This window comes from Catharus ustulatus, chromosome 18, assembly GCF_009819885.2.
Source record: "Catharus ustulatus isolate bCatUst1 chromosome 18, bCatUst1.pri.v2, whole genome shotgun sequence".
NCBI classification, from domain to species: Eukaryota; Metazoa; Chordata; class Aves; order Passeriformes; family Turdidae; genus Catharus; species Catharus ustulatus.
Window position 1 is genome coordinate 819,043 of NC_046238.1, and position 14,510 is coordinate 833,552.

General features: G+C 47.4%; 1 protein-coding gene across 1 annotated transcript in view; it reads left to right on the plus strand.

Moving 5' to 3' along the window:
• The window catches only part of TMEM132D (transmembrane protein 132D), a 189,660-nt gene that overhangs the window by 108,804 nt on the left and 66,346 nt on the right, over window positions 1–14,510 (plus strand). The window contains exon 4 of the mRNA XM_033075746.2: window positions 8,744–8,927. Coding sequence (XP_032931637.1) covers window positions 8,744–8,927 — 184 coding nt within the window. The remainder of the gene's footprint in view (window positions 1–8,743; window positions 8,928–14,510) is intronic.

Consider the following 14,510-nt stretch of genomic DNA (forward strand, 5'->3'; position numbering starts at 1 on the left):
GTGGGAATGTGGAAACGGTGTAATTGTGTAAATGTATAAATGACATAAATGTGTAAATAGTGTAAATGTGTAAATGTGTAAATGTATAAATTATGTAAATGTGGAAATGGTGTAATTGTGTAAATAGTGTAAATGTGTAAATGATGTAAATGTGTAAATGATGTAAATGATGTAAATGTGTAATTGTGTAAATGTGTAAATGGTGTAATTGTGTAAATGTGTAAATGGTGTAATTGTGTAAATGTATAAATGATGTAAATGTGTAATTGTGTAAATGTGTAAATGTGTAAATGATGTAAATGTGTAAATGTGTAAATGATGTAAATGTGGTTATGGTGTAACTGGTGTAAATTCCCACAGCCCTGCCAGTGCTGGGCAAACGCCTCCATGTGTGCTGAGCTGCCCTTTGACTGGAGCCTTTACACCATAAAATGAGTTTATTTTCCCTTTCCCCTGTTCAGACTGGCAGTCCTGCCCAGTGCCTTTCCTGCAGAACCTTCCCCAGTTCCTGGAGCACTCGTGGCTGTCCCTGCTCTCCTCTCCTCTCTTTTATCACACTGCCAGTGAGTTATCCTGCATTTATGGTTATTTTTGTGCTGAGGACAATAAAGCAGCAGGATTGAGTGTATTTGCAGGGTTTTATTGGGCTTTGCACTGTCACTAAAACCCTTCCTGCAGCCCTTCAGCTCTGCCTCCTGCCCAGGGTTTGGGGCTGCTGCACAGGGACCTGGAGCTCCCTGGGGGAGAATTCATGGAATGATCATCAGATGAGATGTGACAAACTCAGCCATGATTTACCCTTCCCTTGGCATAGCTGCTAAATGATCCCTGCCCAAACCACGTCCAGAATGCTGAGAATCCTGGTTCTGAACTGCAGTGCTGACTCTGGGGGTAATCATGTTTGAAATTTATATGGTATTAAGAGGTTTGCTAATTTTTGCTCAATTTTGAGTTGAGTTATTTGGAAAAAGTGCTATCAACAGCTGGAAAATCATGTAGTGAATAATTTATTTGACAATAGCAAAAAAAAAATTCAAATAAATAATTCAGCAAATATTTCTCAGCCAACACTACTGATGTCAAGCTCCAGAGAGATGGATCAATTTTTTAAAATAACTCTATTACATGATTAGCAGACTCATTTCTTGGTGATTTTTCTTGCTAGTTGCTTCACTTCATACAGTGATTCCCATAGAAAAAAAGGCTTTTCAGCCTACCTAACCTAAATTTTTAATAGTAAGATGACAATGAATAAAATTAAATTTTAATGTGGTGCTGTATGTATCACCTTCTCTTGATGTCTCAATGGTGAATAATGATCTTTGCTGTAGCACAGTGCTCCAGCTTCTACAGACACTGGGTTTTAGAATGCCCTGTGTGACCTTAGGATGGGCTGGGCCCCAAATCTCACTTTCTTGTCTGAAATATTTTAGTTTTTATTATTTGTGTGAATTTGGTGATGTGGAGGATGAGCTGTCAGAGTGCTGGCAGCACGTGGGGCAGGAGCTGCTCCTTCCTCTTGGGATTGGGTTAATAAAATCCCAGCTTTGGGGGCAAACCCAGACATGTTCTATTCAATAATAGCTCGGGGAGGGCTGGGATCCTGCTGGCCTTGGGTCTGGGAGGTCAGAGCTGCACTGGTGAGCTCACAGCTGGAGCTGAGCCAGCCCTCAGCTGCTGCCAGGCACTGTCCTGCTCGTGTTTCATGGCAATTCCTGCAGCATTGGATTCTTTCACCTCAAGTACCAGTTGTAGGAATAAAATAGTCCATGGAAAATCTGCAATTGTTAGCCAGTATAAAAACTTTCTCCAAAAAACAAGCTGAAAAATATTCATGGATTGCACTCCAGCTTGGAAACCAGAGGGAGAAGTCAACTGGATTCATTAAAATAAGAAATGTCTCTACCTGTGAGAGTGCTGAGAGGGCTTTGAGCTGGTGCTGCATGGCAGGGGCAGGACAACATGATTCTTGTCAGTGCTTTCCACCTGGATCAGGACACACACACAGAGTGTTCATCCTGAGCTCACCTGGATCAGAACACACAGAGTGTTCATCCTGAGCTCACCTGGGTCAGGACACACAGAGTGTTCATCCTGAGCTCAGCTGGATCAGGGCACACACACAGAGTGTTCATCCTGAGCTCAGCTGGATCAGGGCACACACACAGAGTGTTCATCCTGAGCTCAGCTGGATCAGGACAGAGTGTTCATCCTGAGCTCACCTGGATCAGGACAGAGTGTTCATCCTGAGCTCACCTGGATCAGGACAGAGTGTTCATCCTGAGCTCAGCTGGATCAGAACACACAGAGTGTTCATCCTGAGCTCACCTGGATCAGAACACACACACAGAGTGTTCATCCTGAGCTCACCTGGATCAGGACACACACACAGAGTGTTCATCCTGAGCTCACCTGGATCAGGACACACACACAGAGTGTTCATCCTGAGCTCACCTGGGTCAGGACACACAGAGTGTTCATCCTGAGCTCACCTGGGTCAGGACACACACACAGAGTGTTCATCCTGAGCTCAGCTGGATCAGGACACACAGAGTGTTCATCCTGAGCTCACCTGGATCAGGACACACACACAGAGTGTTCATCCTGAGCTCACCTGGATCAGGACACACAGAGTGTTCCTCCTGAGCTCACCTGGATCAGGACACACAGAGTGTTCATCCTGAGCTCACCTGGATCAGGACACACAGAGTGTTCATCCTGAGCTCACCTGGATCAGGACAGAGTGTTCATCCTGAGCTCACCTGGATCAGGACACACACACAGAGTGTTCATCCTGAGCTCAGCTGGATCAGGACACACACACAGAGTGTTCATCCTGAGCTCACCTGGATCAGGACACACACACAGAGTGTTCATCCTGAGCTCACCTGGGTCAGGACACACAGAGTGTTCATCCTGAGCTCACCTGGATCAGGACAGAGTGTTCATCCTGAGCTCACCTGGGTCAGGACACATCCTGAGCTCACCTGGATCAGAACACACAGAGTGTTCATCCTGAGCTCACCTGGATCAGGACACACAGAGTGTTCATCCTGAGCTCACCTGGATCAGGACACACAGAGTGTTCATCCTGAGCTCACCTGGATCAGGACACACACACAGAGTGTTCATCCTGAGCTCACCTGGATCAGGACACACACACAGAGTGTTCATCCTGAGCTCACCTGGGTCAGGACACACACACAGAGTGTTCATCCTGAGCTCACCTGGACCAGGACACACAGAGTGTTCATCCTACAAGGAATGAGGGATTTGTCTTTGCAAACAACCCATGGGTCTGCTCCTGGATAAAACCAGCCCTGAGAGGTGAAGGAAGCAGGGAAGGGTTCCACTGATGGATGGAAGGAATGAGAGGTTTGTCTTCACAAACCATCTGTGGGTCTGCTGATAAATGAATTTACATAAAGCTGATAAATAAATAAAGGATACAGAGAGATTAAAGGATCAATGGGAAGATCCATGAATTCCATAAGGAATTCCACAGAGTGGCACAAGCAGAAGAAAAGGGGGGTGCATTAGAAGGGACCTGTATTGGTGTTTTGGGGAGTCTGAACCTCTCAATTACCTCAGCCAGTGGGGAAATAGAGAGGGAAATGTGGCCAGGAAATTGGGATTAAAAGGATGCTGTGTTCTCCAAAGATTTGAGAGCCCATGGGAAGTGCCCCCCAGCTGGATTCCATCAGAATTGCAGCAGCCCTGTGTCCCTTTTGGCCACAAATCTGGGTGTTTTGGGTTCCTTTTCCTGCAGCCTGGCAGGTTCCTCTCCTTGCACATCCCAAGCACGTCACACAGGAGCTGAGCCATGGCAGGGGAGGTGATGGCAGGGCAGGGAGCTGTTTGTGCTCAGGGATGGGATCTCTGTCTCCCTGCCATGTGCACAGGAATGCAAATGTCCCTCCTGCCACAACAGCTTGACTCGCATGTAAAGGCTTCTTAAAACAACCCAAACCCTCACAAATGAAAGGATTCTCTCTCCTGAGATCAGAGCTGGGGATATTTTTTAAGAATTCTGCAAAGACTAGATAGACAATCTTTTCTTGGTGAAGATAAACTAAAAGATTATCAGGACTCTCTCCTGACTACTTTAAATATAGATGGAGATATATATATATAAATACATATATATTCCTTCTGGTGCAGGAGATTTTTCTGTGATTTCTCTTAATATCTCCTAGTTTCCTCCTCCCTTTTCCCCCACCCAAAATCTGTTTAGGTGTGAAGTCAGTTTGTTACTGGGCTGCGTGTTCCCAGGAGCACTGCTAAAATATGGATGAAATCCCCTTTAAATGAAGCCTTTGGCACTGCTGGGGATCTGCTGCTGCAGGGGAGTGTAAATGCAAAGTCCATGTGCTCCAGGGGAGCTCTGGGGCTGGGGAGAGAGGGGAAGGAGGCACCAAAAAGCAAATTTCTGAAGGAAGGGCTGATTCTTGTGAGCCTTGGATTTCCTTTCCACCTCCTCATCCTTGGTTAGGAAACAAACACTGCTCAGTGATGATGCAGGAGAGATGGCTCAGAATTCCAGGAGAGAGGAGCAGAGAAGGTTTGTAAAATCCTTCTGTGGAATTGTTTGCATTCCAGAGAAAGTACCATGGGAAAAGATTTCCTTTTTAGTTTTAAACAGAATCTGTATCAGAAATGAAATGGGTTTTTTTAAACATAGAGCTTTGCTACAGCATGGCAATGCCTGTGCTTTTCAGGCATTTATCCTACATCTGCTCTGGGTTGATGTTTCCTCCCACACAGGGAAGGAAACTTGGTTGTGTCTGTATGGCAACATAGCACGTGGCCTCACTTCTACCCAAAAAATTCCCTCATTTCTGAAATGCACTTCGTGGTGCATAAATCATCTCATCCCCTCTTTTTATGGGAAAGCAATTTTCAGTTTAATTTTCTCTCCTGTGACACAGGACTAATGGTTTTCACAAACCCCCTCAGGCCTCCTGGGCTCAGCTGTGCTGCCTCCTTCCCTCGTGCTGGAAAGTTTTCCCCTTATCCTGGGGACACTTATTCCTTTCCTGAGCTCTGTGTTCCACCCCTGTGTTCCATCTCACACTCGTGTGGTGCCTGCAGGAGATGGGCTGGGCACGTTTGTGGAGCTGGAAGAGAATGAAATTTCCTCTTCTCTCTTCCCCTAGGCTCTCCCATTAACTTTCCTCTGATACATCCATTTGCATATTCGTGGTTTGGGCTGCTCCTGTCCATTCCAGCCTGCTGGACCACGGGGGAACTTTGCACATTTTGTTGAGAGAGCATTGCAGGGATGCTCTGGGTGGAACTTTGCACATTTTGTTGGGAGAGCATTGCAGGGGTGCCCTGGGGAGGTGCAGAAGGAGTCTGGTGGTGTTGGGAGCTCACCCAGAGGTCCCAGCTGGACCAGGGTGGGATCCTGCCCACATCCAGGGCTGCCCCTGCATCAGCAGGTCTCTTCTTCCAAGCTGTGCCATCAGTGGTGGTGTCTGCAGAAATGGGATGTCACAGCAGAGGTGTGACACACACAGAGCCAGCCAGTCCCAGCAGAAGAGGGTTTGGTATGAAATGTTTTGGCTGTTCAGAGGCAGCAGGGGCAGGATGGCCCTGTGGAGGCAGGAGATGCTCCCCTAGAGAGAGCACAGAGCTCCCCATTGCTGGAAATTTGTAAGAGCTGCTTGATCTCTGCTAGGGAATAGAAGGCAGATGAGGAAATACAGAACAAACCTGTCTGAGCCATCCTGGCTGCCAGAACTAAAGACCTGACTGCTCCATTCCAGTGAATTTGGGGTTTTTTTCATCATGCTTGTCTCCAGTCTGGGCTGTGATGTGTGTGCCTGGCACAGAGCTCAGCAGGGCTCTGCTCATGAGGAGTTTATTGGCACCACACTGAGCTCACTGCATTTAACTCCCACCATGAACAGCAACCCCCAGGTGAGGGATTTGTCTTTAAATCAGCACCAAGACCTGTTTTACTTCAACCACTCCTCAGCCCAGCCTGGACTGCTGCTGTGATCCTCTGGGTTTGTGCATCCCACACCTTCTGCCCGTGTCACCTCCCATTCTGCAGCTCAGTGTCAGCAGAGACAAGCTGCCCAAAGCTGCTCTGTGTGCCCAGGAAGGGATCTGCACCTTGAGGAGGACTGGGCACTGCAGCACTTCAGGGAGCAGGGCCTGAATGCCCAGGAGAAAAATCCTCATTTTAACAAGAGCCCTGACTTAACAGAAAAGCCACAAACAGTTTTATGTGACTGAACTCCAGGGGTGAACATCACTCGTGCAAATGTCTCCATTTCTGGTTTTTAGCTGTATTTATTTATTTAGCTGAAAGGGAACTTTTTGCCTTCTCTTGAAAAACCTCAGTTGGTGAATTCAGCCTGGGAAGAGTGCAGGTTGAGGAACAGATCCATGGGACTTGCACATGGGAGGGCTGGCATGGGGATGAGTAAAGAATTGAACAGTGACCTGGTGCTGACAGCCTGGGTCTGATCACAGGTCATGCAGCACTTTCACATTTTTAAATACATCTGTAGCAGCAGGGATGAGATTCTTACTGATTTTTGTGGTGCATTGTCATCTTCTTTCTCTCTTGGAGGAGTTTAGCATTTTTAAGAGGAACTGTTCAAATGATTTCTATCAAAACCACATTTGGTAGCTGGTAACAAGGTATGGGGATTTTGCTACAAGGAATGCTTCATTCAAATACCTGCTTTGAAAGAGAACCTAAAAACCATTTCTGTGCCTTTGGGGCTCCTGTAGCTGTGCCAGTGGTTCATCAATGAGCTCCTCACCTTTTCCCTGCCTTGCACTCCTTTGTTTCACTCTGTCTCAGTCACTGCTTTTCTCCTCATCTCCAACACCCCTGGACAAGATGCAGGTTTGTGTTTTTTTGAGTGTTTTGGTCTCAGTGCCCCAATCCCTGCGACAGCCCAGGGAGCATCAGGCAGCCAGGCACCAATGCAGAGAGAAAAACAGGATCCCAGCCCCAAGGTTCATTGTGAGAAGATTCAATTAGCTCTTTAAACACGGGAGCTGGGCTAGAACACACTGTACAAGGCAGGCTCTGTGCCAGGCATTTCTAGGCAGTGCATTCCTGTTCCTGCTCTCACAATTAAGGTAACTGAGACTCAGCAGTCACAGCTGCATAAAGCAGCTTCTGATCCCACCCAGGCCAGCATGAAATGAGGCTGCACTCAGGGCTAGCTTAGAAACCCTGCTCTGTTTTTCATGGCATGAAGAAATGAGACACTGAACACAATGTGTTCCATTTTGGAAACAGAGAGGCTGGCTTTAAATTCCATCCTGGAGAGAAAGAGCCCAGTGCACCCACTGAAATAAAACCTGAAAGGTGATCAGATCAGCCCCTTCAAGAGGCAGCACTGGGTAAAGCTCTGCATTTACTCAGCCCAGTGGAGATCTCTGAGGATCTTGGGAAGAGTCCCAGACTGGGGTTTTTGTCATAACTGGTGTTCATAAAAGTGTATCCTTGTTTTTAGCATTCTCCCACATCAGCTGGGAAGCCTCCTGGGGTTTGGGTGCATTTTGGGATTCTCCAATCAGTTGCTGAAATGTTCCCTTTTTTCCTAGCTGCACTCTGCCGCAGAAATGGTTTGTGACACTTCAGGGCTGTGCACTCTTCCTCTCCTTGAGGATGATCCCACTGAAAGAAATTCTGCTCTTCCCTTCCCCTCCCCACAAACACTGAGGCTGGTCCAGCACTCAGTGCCTCAGGGCTAAAACCATTCCCAGTGTCGTGGATTTGTGCACTGCTGGGAAATTCCACATTCCTCTGCACTTCACAGGAGCTGGAGTCATTTCTTGTGTCTCAGTGCCACTGGCCTGAGGAGCTCACCCTGCCAGGACACACCAGGGGATGGATCCTCCCTGCCCTTCCCTGCTGCTGCTTTTACAGCAAACCTTACAGGAACTGCACCAGCTCCCTCTCCAGCCTTCCCTCGGTGCATTCTACTGGATGGAATGCTGACACAGACATGGGACCCAGGGAAGGACAGCTCCTAAAGCCCCCAGTGCCCCCAGTGCCCCCAGTGCCCCCAGTGCCCCCAGTATCCCACCAGTATCCCACCAGTAAGGCTTTGCTCAGGGATCCTGGCAGGACTGGCTGACATTAAACAGCCCAGTTTTGTAACTCTCTCACCACAAGCTCGATTATCTGTAATTCCTGGTTTGGCAAAGGACAAAAGGAGCTTCCCACTGACACTCACAGCAAGGTAGCAGCACAGCCAAAAATTAATTCTGAGTTTTCCAGTCCTCTGCTCCCTGCTGCCCTTGTTCACGGACCCCATCCTGAGCTCTGACCTTTCTTCCATGCCTGTCTTTAATAAACAGAAAATAGTTTTGCTGCAGTGATTTTCCCTTTGAAGGAGGGATTCCCTTCAGATTTGTTCATGTGCTCTAGCAGGCAGGGAATACAAAATGTGCTGGTTAAAGGAGGGCCTGGAAGTCAGCTGAGGCTGTGGTTTCAGCTCCTTTGCCTTTGGTCTGGTTGTGTTTCTGCCCCATGAAATGGAGCAGTGCTCAGTGATCCATGTCACAAAGTGCTGCTGAGCCACTTCAATTGGTGGGAAATACCCTGGAATCTTAAGACAAGTGCAAATGATGAATTCATTATTGAATCCATCATCCCACCAAATCCTCTCTTTGAAGGAGCCTTAATCCAAGGTTTTATTAATATAAAAGCAATTCTATTCCTGGCTTATCATGTGAATGAACATTTCTTTTCCTTTCTTGGCTGCAGTGAGGAGGGTCCTTCCTCTGAGATCATGCAGATTGATTTTGAGATTGAAGACCTGGCTGACCTAGCTGAGACCCAGCTCATCACCTGGCAGGTGGAATATCCTGGAGCCACCACCTCTGATCTGGGGATCTCCAAGATCTACGTGAGCCAGAAGGAGCTGGTGGGAGTCCTCCCTTTGGCCATGGTAAGGAACTGTTTGATTCTGCAGCTTTTTAGTATTTTAGAGCTTGACAGCTCCATGTCTGGCAGGTGCAAAGGATCAGCTGAGAGGGGAGGCAGGGACAGGAGGGAACCTTGAGAGGGGAGAGCAGAGCTTCCCTTGGGGGGCCAGTCCTGCTCTGTGCTGTACACTGATTTTTGGGGGCAGGGGCTGAGTTCCTGGCATTTCCATGGCTCAGAGCTCCCCCTGGGGCAGCACAGGCTGTGCTGGGCACTCAGGTCACGGTGGGACAGCTCTGACCTGAGCCAGGAGTGCTCTCACATTGCTCCAAACTCCTGAGTGACAGCGTTTCCACATCCTGAATTCTCACTCCATATCCATCTGAGAGTGGGAAAAGAAAGGAAAGGAATGGCTTGAACTCTGAGTAACTTTTAATTAGCACAAAATGCAGAATGCAGCCAGCTGTGTGTGCTGCAGAAATGCAATCAAACAGGCCCCAGGTCACAGTGAAAACCACAGGGCTTGGAAACTGCCTGAGCTTTCAGCCTTGTTCTTACCTAAAAACCCTTTAGGTACCCAAATCTCAAGCACAGTCAGAAATTTGGGCATTTCCCCTTCTCTCCCTTTCACCTTTCTTTGTTGGGTAAGGTCTGGCTGTGCCTCATTCCTGTTCTTAGGCAATCTGTTAGACAGTATTGACACATTATTATTTAGTGCTGAAAGAAAACCAGAAATCAATCTCAGAGCATTTAAAAAAATGTAACCTGGATGTTTGCCTGGTGATAGCAAGTTAATTCTGCCATTACTGGAGACTGGAGGTGTTTTCTGCACTTTCAGAGTCACAGAGCTGGCTGCTCCTGTTATTTATATTTACCAACTTCCAAAGTGCTTAGGTGTTGGAATCACAGATGTTGTGATTGTTTATTTTACCAAAACCTCGTTTTTCTCATTGCCAAGGTGTGTTCAGAGCTGAAACTGGGGCTGTCTGCAGTGGGAGCTGTGTCCCCCCTGTGCTGCTGCTCCTGCTCTGTGCTGCTGTGTTGGGAAGGAACATTTCACAGAATGTTCTGGGCTGGGACTCCAGCTCTGCTCTCAGCTCTCAGCTGGCCCTGGGAGCAGCCACACGAGCTCTGGGCTGCTGAGGGTTAAGGCTGAAGGATCAGCTTTGTGTCATCTGAGATGTTGGGGTTTCTGTGCTCTCCACACATAATTGAAAAGATAAAAGCTTTTCTTCCCCAGTGGTTCCAGGGGTGGCACAAAACCACAGCTCTGCTCACGTGTGCCCACGATCCATGATTGCTTTATTATCAAGTGATGGAGTGGCAAAATATAGCCAAGGAGAACAAAAATAGATCCTGCTGGCAATTCCACAAATCAGCTCACTCTGAATTTCCATTAAAGATGAGGAAAAGCCCATGTTGAGCAGCACAGGACTGTGTGCTCCAAGGCTGGGAGGTTATCAGGAGATTTGCAGGTTTGGGGACAGTGGGGACAGGGAAGGCAGAGACAAAGGGCAGCAGTCCCTGCATCCCTTCACACTGGAATAGTTCAGCCTTCCCTGGCAGAGAGGGAGCTCCAGGGTGTTACAAACCTGGATCTTTGTCCTGCTTCACTTTGTGCTGAGGAAATGATCGTTCAGGTGCAGCCCTTTTGAGGCACCCAGCTTTGATTAGTTTGATAATTCAGTTTCCCCTTGGGCCCTTGAAAAGCTGCTTGTAATTTGCGAATTTAAAAGAAAAGTTTTTAAAATGTCTCCTCTTCCATTTAGAAAGAAGCACAATGAAAACAATGTGCTGTTCTTTCTCTGCTTTTGGAGACACAGGGGTAATTTGGGATAGTTTCTGACTGGGCTTCTTAGCAGAACATGTAATTTCATGTATAGAAGCACCAAACAGAAATGCTCTTGAGTGTTTGTCCATTACAGGTAAATGTTAAAAAAGAACAATTTTACTGCTTTCACATCAGGCAGAGCTTTGGTTTTCTGAAAGACTGGCACATGCCACCTCTGCATCCCACAGTCCTTCCTGCTCACCCTCATGGATTTGGGAATTGTAAAGCAGAAGATTGGCCAAGCTAGATGTTCCTGATTTCTTGAGTTGCAGAATGCTGCAATGAAAATATTTCAATGGCACCAGGGGCCAGGGACAAGGCTGGGACCTTGCTGCACCTCCCTTTTCTCCAGGGATTTTTCTCCATTCCTGTGGCTCTGCAGACCCCAGCTGGGACTGCAGGACACACAGAACTTTGGTTTTGTGAGGTCAGGTTCATCTGCCAGCTGGAAAGAGTGAACTCTTTATTTGTTGAGCAGAAGTCTGTTCTAATGCCCAGCATGTAACAAACCTCCTGTTTAAAATGATATTTAGTTAAAAGCTCTGGTTTGGAATGTCCCAGCAATTATCACAGCAAGGCTGACCCTGAGCCCATTCCCCTCTTGCCAAGGAATGTGCTCTTGTCCTCAGACCCATCAGACACATTTTGGCTTCTGGGAAGTCTCATTTCTGGCAGTCATATTAAATAAATTGTATCTAAAACCTCAACACCAACGTAACATCATTCCTTTTAGATAATCCATTCTTTCACCCTGCTCCTGATGTTCTTTTTAAAACTTCAAGGAATATGCTGACAGGAAGTAAACTGTTTTACTTACCATCAGCATGAGAAGCTGTATGAGCAGACCAGGTAAATAAATAAAATCAACTGTGGCAGTAAAGAGGCTATTTATTATAAAGGAAACTTTTTTTTGTATTACAATTATTTCTAATAATTACAGGGATCAGCTGTCATGGCAGGGGCTGTCTCTGATGGATTTATAAATGCCCAGGGTATGAATGCCCTTGTAAATACAAGAACCTGCCCCATTTCAGTGTTAGATTGTGCTGCTCATGTTCTGGCACAGCCTGGATGTGCAGCTCAGGCTCAGCACAGTTCCCAGGGGGATGCTGCAGCCTCCTCTCCCCATCCACCCTCTGGCCTGAAAATCAGGGTGCTCTGGGGGAAATCTGTGAGGGAACAGATGATTTCAGGGGGATCTGCTTTGGGCTGGGAGCAGCCTGAGCTGTGCTGGCAGCTGAGAAGTGCAGGATCACATCAGCCACAACCCTCTGTCCTATTCACAGTCAATGAGGAATGTTCCTAAAGACTCCCACTGACAGCTTTATGAAAAAAGAAGAAGATGTCTAGAGAGTAGATAAAAGCTTTTACCTTCCTAATTCATGGCTTTTAAATTGCAATTACAGTATTCGGCAAGTTTTCAAATATTTAATTAAAATGTTACCCAGTGCTGAAAAGGAGCCTTTTTAAATCAAAATGATTAGTGAATCACAGATGAAACCTACTCCTAAGAAAGGGAGAAACCTTTGGATCATTGTGATATTGCCAGCAACCATTTTCTTTTCAGAAATACATCCTGTTGCTTCCTGAAATTAGACAGGTCAAGGACATAACATTTCACACCACCAGAGTTCCACTCTCCCATAAGGTCTCAGCACCCAGCAGTTCTGGTTTTGAGGCACCTTTCCTGAAAGCAGCCATCCCAGGTGATGTCAGAGTGCCAGGTGATCTCTTGCCATCGTTGGCCAGATGTTTATACCCTGGAAATGTTCTGTTCTCTGTCTCAGAAGATTCCAGGGTCTGGTTCTGTTCTGGGGTTTTTGTTGAGCTGGTCAGGGTTTGTTCCCCCAAAGGCACATACTTGTCCTGCTACATCCAGACCTTGTTTCAGACTGGAGAGCTCTTCCCTGGTGGCTGAAATTGTGACTGTCAGCCCCAGGATTAAACCTCTCACTGCATTTCACTCCATTTCTTTTTTCCTGAATCCTTGGGTTTATCTGTTGCTTCTATTTAATAATTCAAACTTCTGTATTGACAATGCCTTCCCAGCTGATACAGTCAGCAAATTAGAGTAGGGTCATTAGTGACAGCAGTAAACCCACAGATTTCCCTGGATTTTGGATCAGTCTGATTCTGGGACATTGCTGTGGCAGTCCAGAGGAGCAGGGTCTCACTGACCCTGTGGGGTGCTTCTCCTGCTCAGGGAATTTCCACAGAAGGATTTTGTGTAGCAGTTTGTTCATCAGCCTGTGCAGTGTGGGGTCAGAGCAGATCCTGTTTCATGTCCTGGTGACTGCACTCAGCCTGTACAGCTGATGCAGAAGGGGTTTCATTCATCTAAGAACCTGTGCTGCTTCAGGAATTTATTGATCACAGGCACCTGAAGCTACAAGGCATTTTCCCCAAATGCAGGTGTTAATTATTCAGGTTTTTTCAGAGCTTGGCACCTCTCTGTACCCAAATGATGGCCCAGGCAGGTGGCTGTGACAGGTCTGGTGTCCCCACCAGTCTGTGTCCAGCAGTGAACATCCTGCACTGGGGCTGATCTTTGGCTCCTTTCCCAGTGGGACTGTCTGGAAATGCAGCTTGCTTTGGTCTGTGGCTCCCTGCTCCTGCTGTTCACCAAAGCCTGGCCTTGCTGAGCCAGGCTCCAGCTGTGCCCTGCTGTAAAACCACTGTCCTTGCAAATGTTCTGAGTTTCAAACAGAAATAACTCGGTGGTGAATCGAATTTTTGGAGTGATGGTCTTGTAATTATTTTATAACTTGATAATTTTTGTGGATCCAGTTTCAGCCAGCTGAAGGGGACCTCATTTTTAGTAGAAAATTATTTTCAATCTGAATGATTTTCAAGTCAGTATGTCTTGAGAAGCCTCACACTTAGTGCCCACAATGACCAGGATTCACTGGAATTATTGTGCCACCTAATTTGGATTGTTTTCCCAACACCTCTCTATCTTTATGATAATCAGACTCAATATTAAGAAAATTTCAAAGGAGGTTTTTTTGCTGTTGTTGGAAAAGAGCCAAGCCAGGGATGGTGTTTGTTTACTCTTATTGAAACACAGTCAGATTGGGTTTATAAAAAGCAGATTACTGCCTTCTGTTCCTGTTTTGTTTCATGTCTGGTTTCACTCACAGCATTTCCATACACAGCACTGGCACACAGTGCAGCAGCAAACATTGCAGAGCTGTAACCCTGCCTGCATTGTTGGCACTGGAACACAGAAGGGCCCTGGAGGTTTTCCTCTTGGCACACGAGGAGCCAGAATTTTCATTGATTTGAGACCACTCCTTGCTGCAGATGCTCCCTGAGGTGTCCCTGTGCCATTCCCTGAGGTGTCCCTGTGCCACTCCCTGAGGTGTCCCTGTGCCACTCACTGAGGTGTCCCTGTGCCATTCCCTGAGGTGTCCCTGTGCCACTCCCCGAGGTGTCCCTGTGCCACTCCCCGAGGTGTCCCTGTGCCACTCCCTGAGGTGTCCCTGTGCCACTCTGAGGTGTCTCTGTGCCACTCCCTGAGGTGTCCCTGTGCCACTCTGAGGTGTCCCTGTGCCACTCACTGAGGTGTCCCTGTGCCACTCCCTGAGGTGTCCCTGTGCCACTCTGAGGTGTCCCTGTGCCACTCTGAGGTGTCCCTGTGCCACTCCCCGAGGTGTCCCTGTGCCACTCACTGAGGTGTCTCTGTGCCACTCCCCGAGGTGTCCCTGTGCCACTCTGAGGTGTCCCTGTGCCACTCCCCGAGGTGTCCCTGTGCCACTCTGAGGTGTCCCTTTGCCA